Source organism: Fulmarus glacialis, unplaced genomic scaffold, assembly GCF_000690835.1.
Source record: "Fulmarus glacialis isolate BGI_N327 unplaced genomic scaffold, ASM69083v1 scaffold47997, whole genome shotgun sequence".
NCBI lineage: Eukaryota > Metazoa > Chordata > Aves > Procellariiformes > Procellariidae > Fulmarus > Fulmarus glacialis.
Genome location: NW_009224808.1, coordinates 1 through 13,463, shown reverse-complemented (window position 1 = coordinate 13,463; position 13,463 = coordinate 1). Strand labels below are relative to the sequence as shown.

Here is a 13,463-nt window from a genome sequence, read left to right as displayed (position 1 = left end):
TAGCTGTGGTCTCTGTCTCTCAAATGCTGTTAATCTCCTTTATCTGTGTGAGGAAAGATAATCCTCGGAAGGATTTGAAGGTGAAGTCTTCATCAAGCTTTGGGCTTTGAAGCCTGAGTTTTTGGGATGGGGGAGATCTCTGAGCTGTTCAGCACTGACAGTGTCTTTTCACATGGAGACATGCTGTGGTATCTTTTCTTGGTGCAGGTGATGGTTGTTGTGGACTACTTTTTTTTTCTTTTTTTGCAGTGCAAGTAACTTTCTACATAAAGTTTAATCATGTTGTAATCATGTATGTTGAGAAAGAGGGAAGCTCTTTCTAAGAAAAGCCCTTCCTAATTGCAAATGAATTTTAGTGATTGCTAAGTTAGCAACTGGTTAGTCTTGCTTACTATGTGTGCTTTGCAAGAGATGGCAAAAACGTCAGGTATGTCTTGGCTGGAGCAAAGGACTTAATGTAAGGAGCACACCACAGTTTTTCAGAATGTGTTGTGTACTTCTCTGTTGTCCTTCTGTCAAATTGGATCCATTTTAGCCTTGCTTTGCTTTGGGTTTTTGTTTTTCTTGCTGGTAATGATGATTTTATCCATTTCCTTATTGAGGAATCCAGACCTGCGTTCAAGGGACCAGCAGAAGCCTGCGTTACCATCGTGCTTGTGGGCTGACATAGCTGCCTGACAGGGTGCGTGCCTTCTGTCAGCACAGGCAGATGGGCTTCCACTTAGGTGCGAGGCTGAGCAAAAGCAGATTTGCACTGCATTATGAAAGCAAATATTCACTAACCAGTAGAGTGCCTGCTGAAACCCAACACTGAGCAAATAGCTCTCCAGGTGAAAAAGGAATGCTAAATGCAATCTGGTAGAGAACTCTATTGATAGATGTGTGCCTCTCCTACAGAACATCCTCCTCTGAACCTTTTAGTAAAGGTTCGTAATGATCTCGGTAACATAATTAGGCCTCAGAGATGCCAGGCCTCATTTCTTATTTTTTGGATATATCTTTTACATCTCCTTCCAGTGTAGCTGCTGCCTTTTGTTAGTAGCAGCATCACCATTGCCAGCTGCTGGCAGGATTTTGCAATGTTTGTTCTGCTGTGTTCCCTGCTGCTTTCCCTGTGGCTTTTCACCCTGTCCCTGCTGTTTCACTGTTTTTCATTTTTTTTTCCTGTAGAAGGAGTTATCAGCAGTTAGAAACACAGATTTTGACTCAGAATTGCAATTAACCACTTCATCTAATTATCAGCTCTGTGAAGGCAACAAACTGCAAGTTTTTTTAAAAAGAAGAGAGTATAATTACCCAGCTGATCTCCATGTTACAAAGACAAAAGGTGAACCTCTTAGTCCTGCATGCTCGCTTCCTTCCTGGGACGTAAGGAACAAAAGAGAGGACTGATGGCTATGTAGCTTGCCTTATGCGTTTGCAGGAGAGGGTATGTATCTGCTACTTTCTGTTACAAGCCATTACAAGTAACAGGAAGAGTAGCAAAATTCATTTCCAGCTGTTTACTGTGCAGAAGAATGCAACAGTCGATGTTTATGATAAAGTGTTTGCTGGGAGAATGCAGGAACAAAGTGCCAGCATTTACTCCCCTCTGCTGCCAAGGGTCATCAGCCCTTCTTTAGCTTCTGATGTTCTGAGCTTTCTCTATTTGTGTTTCTTTTCTTAGTTGCTTTGTTTATGCTGTTTGTTGGCTTACTGAAAATGCTTGGTGCAGTCAGTGGAGTCAATTTTGGTACAAAACAGACAGGAGAAACATGACCGTGGCTATGAGAAGCTTTTATGGTATATTCAGGGGGTGAATTTTTGCAAATGGGGTGTAAGCCATGCTGCCATTTCACTGAACTTCTGTTTGACCACAAGGTTTCTGAGCATTGGAGGCTTTGAGGAACAGGTGCTCAGCAGCCCTGCAGCAGTGAGAAGAGACCCTGGCTCCTCCTGAGGCAGGAAGGGCAGCAGGGTTTGTGGTGGGTGTGCCACCACTTCTACCCAAACACTTTGCAAGTTGTGACACAGGTGCTAGTGCTGCCAGTCGTGTTACTGGCGCCCTTTAGCCTGTGACTGAGCATTGAACAGTGAGATCAGCTAAGGTCATTTGAGCAGAGAAGCATCAGTGTGCTTTGCAGTGCCCTTCTTGATAGTGGGTCTGTATGGGCTCTGGTTTGTGTAACCCCTTTGAGCCATTAACCCAACTTAAGAAAGGTGCTCCCCATCTGAAGCACTTGAAACCCTTTAGGCATCATGTTGGAGAGCACTGGAGCAGTTCTGTATGGCAAAATGGTGTTCCCTGAGCACGTGAAAACAAACGGAGAAAGGTGGTGTTGAGAAAATCCATCCTCCCCAAATCAGCAAAAAGGTGGTTTTTCTCTTGACAGCGGTTTGTGTGTTTTCCTTCTGAGGTATTGCACGGAAGGACTTCTTCAATCTTCACTTGAGTCAGAGGAGCCAAGCGAGGGCAAGGAAATGCACCGTTCCCTGTGGCTGCTCTGCCGTCACAAAGTGCTTGCGGACAGCCTCTCCGTGTGTGTGTTTTTTATATCTTTGTTTATTTTCCTGGCAGGAAGCTGCACTTTGGGGCTCGTGTGACAGCTCCGCCTCCTGCTTTTGTGCCTGGTTCCTGGCACACTCCGCTGCTGCAGTACAGGCAGAGCTAGGTACAGGCAGTGTCAGTTCCCCAGTAGGGATCAAGGCTCGGAGCAGGAGGCTGGGAGGTGGCGATGGAGGTCGTGCAGGAAGCCGCAGGGGGACCCCAGCTGCTGCACTTGGGGGCTGGGGTCACCGCTCTGCTCTTGACGGTTGTGGCCGTGTGCTCCCTGCCCTCCCTGATGGATTACTGGAGGCGATGGTGGGTGATGAAGCCGATCCCAGGAATCAGCCCGTGCTATCCTGTGCTGGGAAATGCTCCACTCTTGGAGCGGGAGGGAGAAGGTAAGGGCAGCTCACACCGTAGTCCAGCTGTGAAGTCCCTGCACTGCGTGGGGCTTTGTTGGAGAAGCCAGCGCTGGCGAGGTGCTTGGGTGGTCGAGCTGTGTCTGGCAGGGGGGGGCTGTGGGGTGTGCCATCACTTTTAGGTCTCTCTGGCTCTGTGGGCAACCTGCAGAGGGGAACTGTGTGAGAAGTGGGAAGTGGAGGGGAAAGGAGAACAACTGCATAAATATGGGATTATTATCAGCCAAAGATTAGCTGGAGGTTCACTCTGACAGTGGCTTCCAGGTGCTGATGCTGGACTCAGACCCGTTTCCAGTTTTTGGTGAGGTGGAGCATGAATACTGTGGAATGTGTTTTTGTGACAGGGAGGCGTGCTGGGTGCTCTCACAGGAAGTGCTGTTCCACAACGCAGAGCACTCTGTCTCCATGGCTATTAGCTCTGATCCAAACAAAGCTTGTAGCTTGCGAAGGAAAAATACTTCTTTAAACAATTATCTCCCCCGAAGTGAGCATGTGCAAGGGACTTTAGCATGCTGAGTTGCTGGGTCGTTTTCAGAATTAGCTGTGCCTTAGGTTTATGCGTTAGATGCAAAAGAACTTGCTGAGTATTTTCAGTACATCCCTCAAAAGCGAACCTTTCTGTTCTCGCATTGATCAATGGTACCTTCTTTTTGCCAGGTGCTTGGGAGAGCATTAATGTGCTACACGTTCCCTTTCTGTTTGCTACTTGGTTTTGCACAGGAGCATGTTTCTCGAGGAGTCTGTGGTGTTAAAGCAGCTCTGGCTGTGCTGTCAGTGGACCAGCAGACTCTTCTTGGTGTGTTTTTGATGCCTGTGTATGCCAGTCTGCTCTGTGCAGATGCGTTCCTGCCAGTTATGCTGCCAGAAGAGAGAGCGACTGGGTCATGGGAGCGTGGTGAAGCCAAGGACGAGTACAGCATGGGCGCGCACATTGTCCAGTGCTGACATATGCTGAGACATGGTCCCTCTGTTCACAAGGGTACCTGCTCGTGTTTTTCCTCTGGATCCCACCCCGTATCTAAATACAGATATGAGAGATCTTTCTTTGGTGGAAGCGAGGACAAGCAGCTTTCCCTGAAGTTGACTTGGGGAAGCAGTAGCAGGATCATAGTCAGGATGTATATATGAGCCTGACTGAGAGACAAATCTTTTTTTTCTTTTTTTTATTTCTTCTTTTTAAATCTGCTTAAAAAACAAAACAAGAACATTGTTTTTCTCTCCAGAAAGCAGTTTGATGGATACTCTTATGTTCTATGGAGTCTCTAATCTCCTTTGTTAGCAGGAATCAGATAGCCTCCGTGCTTTAGTTAAGTCCCTGACCATCTGCCTTTGTTCTTGTTTATCTTATGTAAAAATGAGTGAAGTTTGTGGTTTATAATCTTTTTCATTAAAAATGTGACAAAAAAAAAAAGATAGTTTTTAGAAAAGAGGATAAGGTTTTATAGCAGAAAGAAAAATGACTTTTCATCTGATGGTGATTTTATTTATTGATATCAATAGGCAAATGCTGGAAAATTGTGATATTTTAATCATGGTGATGTTAGGAAAAAATATTAAAAAAGAGCAAAATAATCTGATACTCTTAAGCCTTTTGGACGAGGTGTCATTCTTAAGCCTTTTGGACGAGGTGTCATTCTTAAGCCTTTTGGACGAGGTGTCATTAGAACTTTGCCCAAGACTAGGGAATGCTGTGTTTGGGTGTCTATTTGGAAACTAGTTTTTTTTTCTTTTTTTTTTTTCCTTTGATTTGGGGACCTTTGAATTTTCAACTCTGCAGAGGCCTTGGAGGGAGTAATTTATTGTTTAATCTGGTTTCTGAAAGGGCAAAGGCATGTTTAATCCTTGAACATCCTGATAGCGGCCACCTACTCTAGAATTGCAGAATTAACCTGATTGCCCTCTGTGACGAGATAGCTGGATCTGTGAGCAAGGGAAGAGCAGTAGATGGCGTTTAATTTGATTCAGCAAGGTCTTTGATACCATCTCCCATGCTTTCTGTATAGCTAAACAGATAAGATGTGGACTGGATGAGTGGATAATAATGTGGGTGGAGAATTGGCTGGATTGCTGAGCTCACTGGTATGAAGTCCAACTGGCAGCTGGACAATAGTGGTATCTCTCAGGTGGTCTGTGGCATGAATGATCCTATGAGTCTTTGTGCCCTTAGAGATGGGGACATCTGAGTTGCTAAATCCACAGTGGCCCCATAAGTGGTCACTTACCCTTCAGTAAGGTTTCTAAAAGGACAAGAGTGGACTTTAATCCTGGAGCAGCCAGCTGTCAAAAGCCCCTGCTAGAATTGCAAACCATCACTAATGGTTAGGGCTGCAAGAGAGTGAGATGATTTAAGCATGTTGGAGTAAGAAGTAATTTGTTTGCAGACAAACAAGTAAGGGCTCCAAAGGTTTTCTTCAGGAGTCCAGCTATCAGAAATTAGACATTTCAGGTGATACTGGTTCCTGCGCAGTGCTCTGCCATTACTGTGCACAGCATCACTTGTGTGTGCACCACAAATTTAGTACCTGTCAGTGAGGTCTCAGATGGGAAAAGGCTTGATGCTGTACTTGAAAAGTAAAGAAGCATCTTGATAGAGCATTTTGGCTAGTGTCAGATAAGCCAAAATGTAAGCATAGCCTTGATAAAGTTTGATTTGGCTGTAATTGTTACAAAGAGCATTGCAATACTGCCCATGCTGCAGTGCTTTGAGACTGCTTAAATCAAACTGCCTTATCTACAGCTAGGAGGGGTTTCTCTATTCTAGAGTGCCTTCAAGAGTGTAGCCATAAAGAAATGCTCCTGCAGTACAGCTAACAGATAGGTGCAAAATATGCTGCTTAGTCATAGTAGCAATATAAAACTACAACAAAAACATAATTACAGGGCATCTGGTGAAAAAACAGTTCGTTACCGAAGTCTTGCTTATTCAGCAAAACCCCCCTTTTTAAAAATTCTGATCTGCTTTTTTCATTCCAGTTTTTTTTAAACAATTGCAATCTTACGTTGAAGAGTTCAGGAGTTGGCCGTTGTTCAAACTTTGGATGGGACCATTGCCTGTTGTGATTTTGTATCACCCTGACAGTGTGGAGGTGAGTGTCCTTGTCTATTTCACTGTCATGCAAAGCAGTGTCCAACCTGTTAGTTATTATTCTCTCAGTGTAATTTTTGCAAAAAAGGGCTTGGGCTGATTTTACTTGAGATTGTCCTCTGGCCCAGTGCTAAAGAAAGGCTGGAAGTGGAAGAATATAAAAAGCCTAGTCTTGGAAAAAAAAAAATACTGAAGATGGCCAGCGACAAATGACAGCAGCGACTCAGTATGTTTTATACAAAGAAGCATCTCCTTTAGCTTTGTTTTCACATGTGTGAAAGCTTCTGCTCCCAAGATCAGAATGGACAAGAAGATAGCAGGGAAGATGGGACCACTGAAATAGGGGTAGAACATTACGAAGTGTGGGTTGCAATGCTTGTGTCTGTTTGACTGACTTCAGTGTTAGAACTCGGTGGGTCTGTCTTGATGCCATGAAATGTAGTCATTAGTTTTGCTACAGACAATGATTGTCCCTGAACCGGGAAGATAGAGTTGTTTCTTTGTTGGAGTGTTTATTGAAGAATTTGGTTAAGGCTGGAAACCGTTGGGTTTCCCTGAGCTCTGCCTGTGACTTTGTAAGACATATTTTTCTTTTTCAGGAAGATAAGGGGAGTGGGAGTGGTAGTTTTTAAGTATTTCATTGTTTCTCAGGGTTGGGATATTTACTGAAAAACTTGAGGGTGTGAATTCAATGTTCCCCCTGTGTACCAGCTTATACTGAAATATTGTGCATTTTACTGAGGCTCGTGGCATTTTTGTGGAGGAACTGAGGTTGTGTAAAGTAATCTCAGCTGAAGAAATCTCTCTCCATCTAACAAGTGATGTTTTTTCCTCTCCATTCATTTTTCTGACAGGTTATTCTGAGCAGTTCGAAACATATAGAAAAATCATACCTGTACAAATTCCTGCAGCCGTGGCTGGGCACTGGACTTCTGACAAGGTATAGTGAAATGCAGGTGCATTGCTGTCTTTTTGAAATTCACAGGGTATATGATAGGAAGTGCTGTGTGTATCTCTGGACAGATGATAGCTATAGAAGTCTTATTCCTTGTGATGGTCTTGGTTGCTCTTTAGCAGCTAATGTCCGATAAAAATCTTTTGGCATTATCTTTTTCTTGGCAAATTTGGCCATTGTTACTTTTTTGTCCAGAGGCTTGAAATGAGTCTGAGTTTTGGGAAGTTGTATCCTATGGCAAGTGGTGTCATTTAGTCTGCAATGCTACACGCTGGCTATTTTGAATGTTGTGATGTGCGTCAAGTGGTTGGACTGTGGCAGAACTGCGACTGTGTGCATTGCTTATCTCCGCTGGCAAACCAGTAGGATGGGCCTGAGGTTGGTGATGCTTTGGGGTAGGATGGGAGAGTATCTGCACCCTGTCCTTCATTTCCCTCATGAAGTGGAGGCTCATAAGAGGTGAGCCTGGGTAAGAGTGCAAGTCAGGAGTGGAGGGAGGGAGGAGCAGTGATGTAAGGGTTTGGTGTCCTCCGGTCTTGGGAGGGTCAAGGAAGGTTTGGTCTGGATGATGCAGATATTCAAGAGTCAGAGCAAGGTGAGTGTAGGGTGGCTCTGGCGCCTTTGTGCCTTTTCGTGTTTTTGGGAGAAGGTCAAGCCCCTGTTAGCAGTGGAGCTTTGTTGCTTGTTTGGAGCCCTCAGAGGTGAACTCCTCGTGCTTTGTGATGGGACCATGATGTCGTAAAAGCCAGATGTGATCACGTTGTGTGGGAGGCGTAAGTTTATGTGAGAGGATGAGGAATGGCTTTTATCCTGAGTTTTGTTCATGGCCCTTAAGAAGGCAGTAACCAGTAGCAAAGTGCAGAGACTTTAAGGTCCATGGGCATCGGGCATGGTGTATCCTCACTGTTAGTCTTCTTCCTTACTGTTTGTTTTGCCTCCAGAAGACTTTGAGGTGATTTGACTTCCTTGTGCTTGCAAAAACATAATGGAGGAGAATATTCCAGTCTCTGATGATTAAGGGCAGTAGTGGTAGACAGCAAGCGGATAAGCTGGCCTGAGGAGTGCCCCAAAAACAAGTTAACAGGAGAAGTGGTGCGATGGTTTACCCTGTAAGCAGAGCTGCCAGTTGTGTGCCTGTGGGGCATGTGATTCAGAAAAAGTGAACAAGAACTCCCAGCAAGCTGGTGTCACCCGCTGTGGCTCCGTGCTCTTTCACTGATGTGTGGGAAGTGGTTGCCTGTCTCCAAGGAAGTACTTTGTAGCCAGACGTTGAGGCAGTCATTTGCATAATGTCTGTGGACCCTAGTTCTCTGCAATCCTCATTTCCTAGTCAGTGGATGAAGTCAAGCACGGGTGGTGATTCACAGAGACAGTGCCATGAGTTGAGGCCTTGATGCTGAATAGCTGGTTTGTCCTATAGATGGCTTCTGCTCGATCCCTCTGAGCCTGTGCACTGAGGCTGTATCGCCTGAAGCCTTGTTGGCATCTTCTTTTGTTGAGAGCAGCTATAGAAATGGTGGCTTGTGCTTCGGAGAGAGCTGGAGCAGGAAATATTTCCATTTTGCTCCTGGGGAGTGCTATGGACAGCTTAAAAAGTCTTCTACAGCGTGACCATCTGTGAAGGTGTTCCAGGCTGCAGTTTTTAGTGTGTACTTCCTGTGATGGTGAGGGTTTTATTTTTGACTTGGAGTTTTTAACATTTCCTTCTTCCTGTTAATTTTGCAGCACCGGAGACAAGTGGCGGTCGCGGAGGAAGATGATAACTCCCACGTTCCACTTTGCAATCTTAACTGACTTTCTAGAGGTTATGAATGAACAAGGAGGTATTTTGTTGGAGAAACTTGAGAAGCATGTTGACAAGGAACCATTTGATGTCTTTCTGGACATCACTCTGTGTGCCCTTGATATCATCTGTGGTAAGTCCTCTTCAGTTATTGTGGCGGGGCTGCGAATGACGCAGAGGCTCATGAGTACAGCTGTGCCACGTTGTGTGAGGAGACAGTTGAAGAGGAATGTCCCTGCATATTGTGTGAATGCATTTCCATCCTCCCAAGGCCATCCCTTCTCCTAGGGTGTCTTGTGTGCATCTGAGCAGGGCAGGGCAGAGGTAGCAGTCCGAAGTGAGGTTGTGTTGAGGAGCAAAGTTCCTGGGCATGGAAATGTAAAGCGAGCTCACCACCTGGAAGGGGATGTGTGTATCCACCTGTTGAAAGGATGGTGTGGTGACAGTCAGAAGCTAAGAGCAGTAGTAACTTATTGTGTACAGCGACTCTGCATTTCACTTTGCACTCATGAACCGTTGATGATTTCCTCCTCCTAGAAACAGCAATGGGCAAGAATGTGGGTGCTCAGGAGAATAAGGATTCTGAGTATGTTCGTGCTATCTACAGGTAAATGGACATTTTCCTTGACTACTTTGTAGTTGGGCTGGAGCTGATGCTGCTGGTGTCAGGAGCTCATCTGCTGTGAGCCGGGAGGCAGGGCTGGGGAGTCACGGATGGAGGGAGAAAGCCAGGAAGGCAGGAAAAACTCCTACAGATTTTGATGCATTTTCTGGTGTGAGCATATGCAATGGGAGGCTGAGGCTTTGAAGAGGTGTCAGCAGCTATTCAGTTAATCCATCGATACAGGAGGTTAAAAAAAAATGGAGCTGCAACATTTCATATCAGCACGATTGGCAGAATTGGGAGGATGCTGGTTTAGACAGCATGTTAAAGCTGAGGCACTGCTGCTCTGCAGTTCATGTCAGTATTTACACCATTCAAACTGTACGTGACTGTCCAGTGGATTAGGAAAAGCATGGTCTATATTCCTACCACACTGGTGTGTCAGCCTAGATGAGATGTAGCTGCTTGTGGCATCTCACCCCTAGCCTTTGACGGGGCTTGTTGAAACAGGTGTGTTACAAAAAAGGGGTGGAATTAGAAGGTTTGATTGTCATCGTTCCTTGGCCTTTCCCAAATTGTACCGCAAGTGGGCCCGAAGGTGGCCTAAATGTAATAATTACTCCTCAAAGTCTCTTTTTGCAGCCAAAAGCATGCGCAAGAGCTGAGTAGCAATGACAATCAGCCCTTCCAAATGTACTCCAGTTGTGTTTGAGCATACTTGAAGTCTTATATTCTTTATTTTAAATACTTTTCATGTGCTGTCTGGCATATATGGTATCTGGACAGTCAAGTAGGAATGTAATGCTTTCAGATGGCTGTTTGAGGTCTCAGGGCAGATATTTTGGAACCGTGGCATGAGTAGTCTTTTCAGGATGTACATGTCTTTTCAGCATGGTCAATGCTTTACTGATGTGGAGTGGGACTGGACTGGATGACTTACTATGTCTGTTTCAAGAGGATTCCAACTAAATGAGAATATGCTCTCCTTCTCAGAGATCAATGCTTAAAGATATAAATCATGGTGATGCTGGGATAGGTGACAGAAATTTTGAGATGGTTTGAAATCAGAAAACAAATATGAACAGCCTTCCCTTCAGATGAATGGGTTTAAACCCACATGATATGTTAAGTTCCACTTCACTGGGGGAGGTAGAACCTTTTCTTTTGGTTCTTGAAAGTGTGCTGTAAATTTGTTTTTTTGTCAAGAAATGTTACATGATGTAACTGTTGTGCCCCTAGGATGAGCGATCTAATCCAACAGCGACAGAAGAGCCCTTGGCTTTGGTCTGATCTTGTATATATGCTGTTCAAGGAAGGAAGAGAGCATGAGAAGAACCTCAAGATCCTTCACAATTTTACGGATACAGTATAGATTCTTTTTTTTTTTTTAATGGTACCTTTTAATTGTTGGAGCAAAGTCTTGCACTCAGCAGAGAGCTTCCAAATGGGTGTGAGGTTCAGCCCCTTGATATGCATCTATTAAGAGGAGAACTATCTCTCTGTTGGGGTGCCGAAGAATTCCTTGAAAAGAAGAACACAGCTGACTTCCCTGTTAGGAGCTCTATCGTATTTAAGCAAGGGAGTATATCACTCCAAGGGAGTAGCAGGACTTACAGGTCCTTGACAACCGAAACAAACAACAGGAATTCATTAAACTCTTCTTCTGCCCCAGATGCCCCACATCTGAATCACCTGCAACAGCTCACTGCCAAGTTTGTAGCAATAAGCATAGGGCTCTGCTTGGTAATGCCACTTGGTCCAGCCCTCAGAAATTGAAGCCCGTATTCATTTTCCCCTATTCAGAGCAGAACTGCTGAGATGAGCAAACACATGCAGGTCCTCACATCAGCAGTAAGACACTTTGACACAGAAACCATTAAGCGTACATCACTGACTTGGCATAAAACGCAGTGTTCTCTCACCATGTTAGACTGTGCAAGTAACACCCCTTTCTCTCACCAAATATTTCCCATGCTATTCTTGCCAATGGTTGCCCTCCCAAATCTACTGTTAGGATGTTACCAGAGAGGCTGCTTTCCCTGAAATAGATGTATGTACCCCACGATGTCATTGTATCAATGCCCACAACAAAAGAAATAATCTCTGAACTTTCAGTACATATAATGAGCCCCATTGACTCTGTATTGGTTTTAAGTAGTTAATGTTTTGCTTCCTTTTATTGGGAATTGCAGCACTGAGGCATGAGAGAGGATCTTAGAGATCTAAGGTAACACTTGCTCTCTTCCCATGCTGGGCTGGTGCACTGAATATAAGAAGACAAATCTTAGAAGATGACAAAGGAACAGTAAATAATAATATCACTTAGTGTAGGTGCTGACAGAAAGCATTGAGACAAAAGGTTCAATATGTGTCTGTTCAGTGAGGGAAACAATGTGTGTGTATACAACTGTATTTTTTTTTTCTGTTCAGTGCTTCCTCTGAACAGAATTGCATACTCTACAGCCTTTATTTTTAATTATTTTGTTGTTGTTGAGAGCAATACTGGTTTATTGAAGGGTTCTGTTTTGCCGTTACAACAATGGTCGTGACAGCAAGGAATCTCTGTCTGTCACTGGGGCTGTGCTTTGACCTAAAAAAAGGAAGTTCAACCATTGCTCTCATACTGAAGAAAATTTGGGAAGCTTTAGTGTAGTGGTTCCAGCCGTGCTATGTGTACTCCTGATCCAGGGTTGTGGGGTGCCCTGGCTTCTCTTCAATCTCCTGGGTTCCCCAGAGGTTGGAGATGTGATCCTTTCCTTAGTTATTGGATAGGGTAGAGAATATCTTCTTGGTCATCAGTCTGTTCAAATTGTGGTGATGCGTTTTGATTTGCTGTCGCTATTGGCATTCATGATCGGCTTATTTCAGATATACTGGATGTGTTTACGCTTCTTGATGATCAACAAGTTGTTTGCATAGTTTGGCTGTGTATTTTCTTGATTACACAAAGGTTATTCAAGGTTCATTCTATTGCTTGGGACAAGAGGGGTTGGTCATATTTCACCTACTAACACAAAAAATCAGTTAAAGTTCATGAGCTAATGCTGACAGCTATAATAACTAGCTCACGTAGACTGCTACAGACGGATGTTGTTGTTTTAATAAGTTGGGACAAACCTGTGTGACATAGACTGTGCGCATGTGCTGTGTGCATCATATCTAATGTAATGGCTCTAATTTCAGATCATTGCAGAAAAAGTTGCAGAACTTGAAAACACCAAGCAAACAAAATGTGATACTGATGGGAACTGTGAAGAAAGCGGCTCCAAAAAGAGAAAAGCTTTCCTGGACATGCTGCTGAGTGCGACAGATGATGAAGGGAACAAATTGAGCTACAGGGACATTCGTGAGGAAGTGGATACTTTCATGTTTGAGGTACCCAAGGAACCCGTTAGTTTGTTTGGGTGGGTGGGTGGTTGGTTGGTTGGTTGTTTTTTTTTGGGGGGGGGGGGGGTGTTGTTTTTTTTTTGTTTGTTTTGTTTTGTGTTGGTTTTTTTTTCCCCCCAGAACCTGACATTTGCGGGTAGTGACTCTTCCTTTTCTTAGTTCAGGAGGTTACTTTTAGTATGAAGTTATTTTAACCCTGGAAGCCTAAAAGGAAATCTCTGTAGGATAGAAACTACTGAAGAATAGAAACATTTGATCCAGAATTGTGTGCCCTGGCAAAATGTTGGGTGATACACATGTGGCAGGCCCTGCCTATTTGAGCAGGCTCTACTAATGAAAGCAGGTGAGTAATAAGAGCTTAATGGCTGATGTGGGCCATAGGCTCTCAGCTCCTTTTGCAAACCTCATTAATGCTAAAGAGAGCTCTAAATGGTTTCAGTGTTTTGCCTTGCATTTTGTTAGCTCTCCTCACATTTTGTCCCTTGCCACGTTGGCTGTAATCTGCTGGTTCTGTCGTCAACTGTGCATTGCTGTACTGTCTTCTCATGTCTGGTTCCCTGTCCAGTGAAGGAACTAAACAAGACTTTCACAAGTTTTCCACACAGCTCCATTAGGTGGACCTGAATTCTATCTCAGAAGAGCTTAATTCAGAGTCATATTACTGCTGTTGTAACCTAGAGAAACTCTCTTCCCATCTTACCGT

The 13,463-nt window shown here is 44.2% G+C and overlaps 1 protein-coding gene across 1 annotated transcript; it reads left to right on the top strand.

Annotated features, from left to right (window-relative positions):
- Positions 1-2,714: 2,714 nt before the first annotated feature.
- Positions 2,715-12,763, top strand: LOC104080000 (cytochrome P450 4V2-like; the record flags this gene model as incomplete). The annotated part of the gene is made up of 7 exons (XM_009582248.1): positions 2,715-2,925; positions 5,920-6,032; positions 6,886-6,971; positions 8,712-8,902; positions 9,307-9,376; positions 10,613-10,739; positions 12,557-12,763. Coding segments are annotated over exons 1-7 (1,005 nt in total), but the record flags the coding sequence as incomplete, so codon positions are not given.
- Positions 12,764-13,463: the final 700 nt, after the last annotated feature.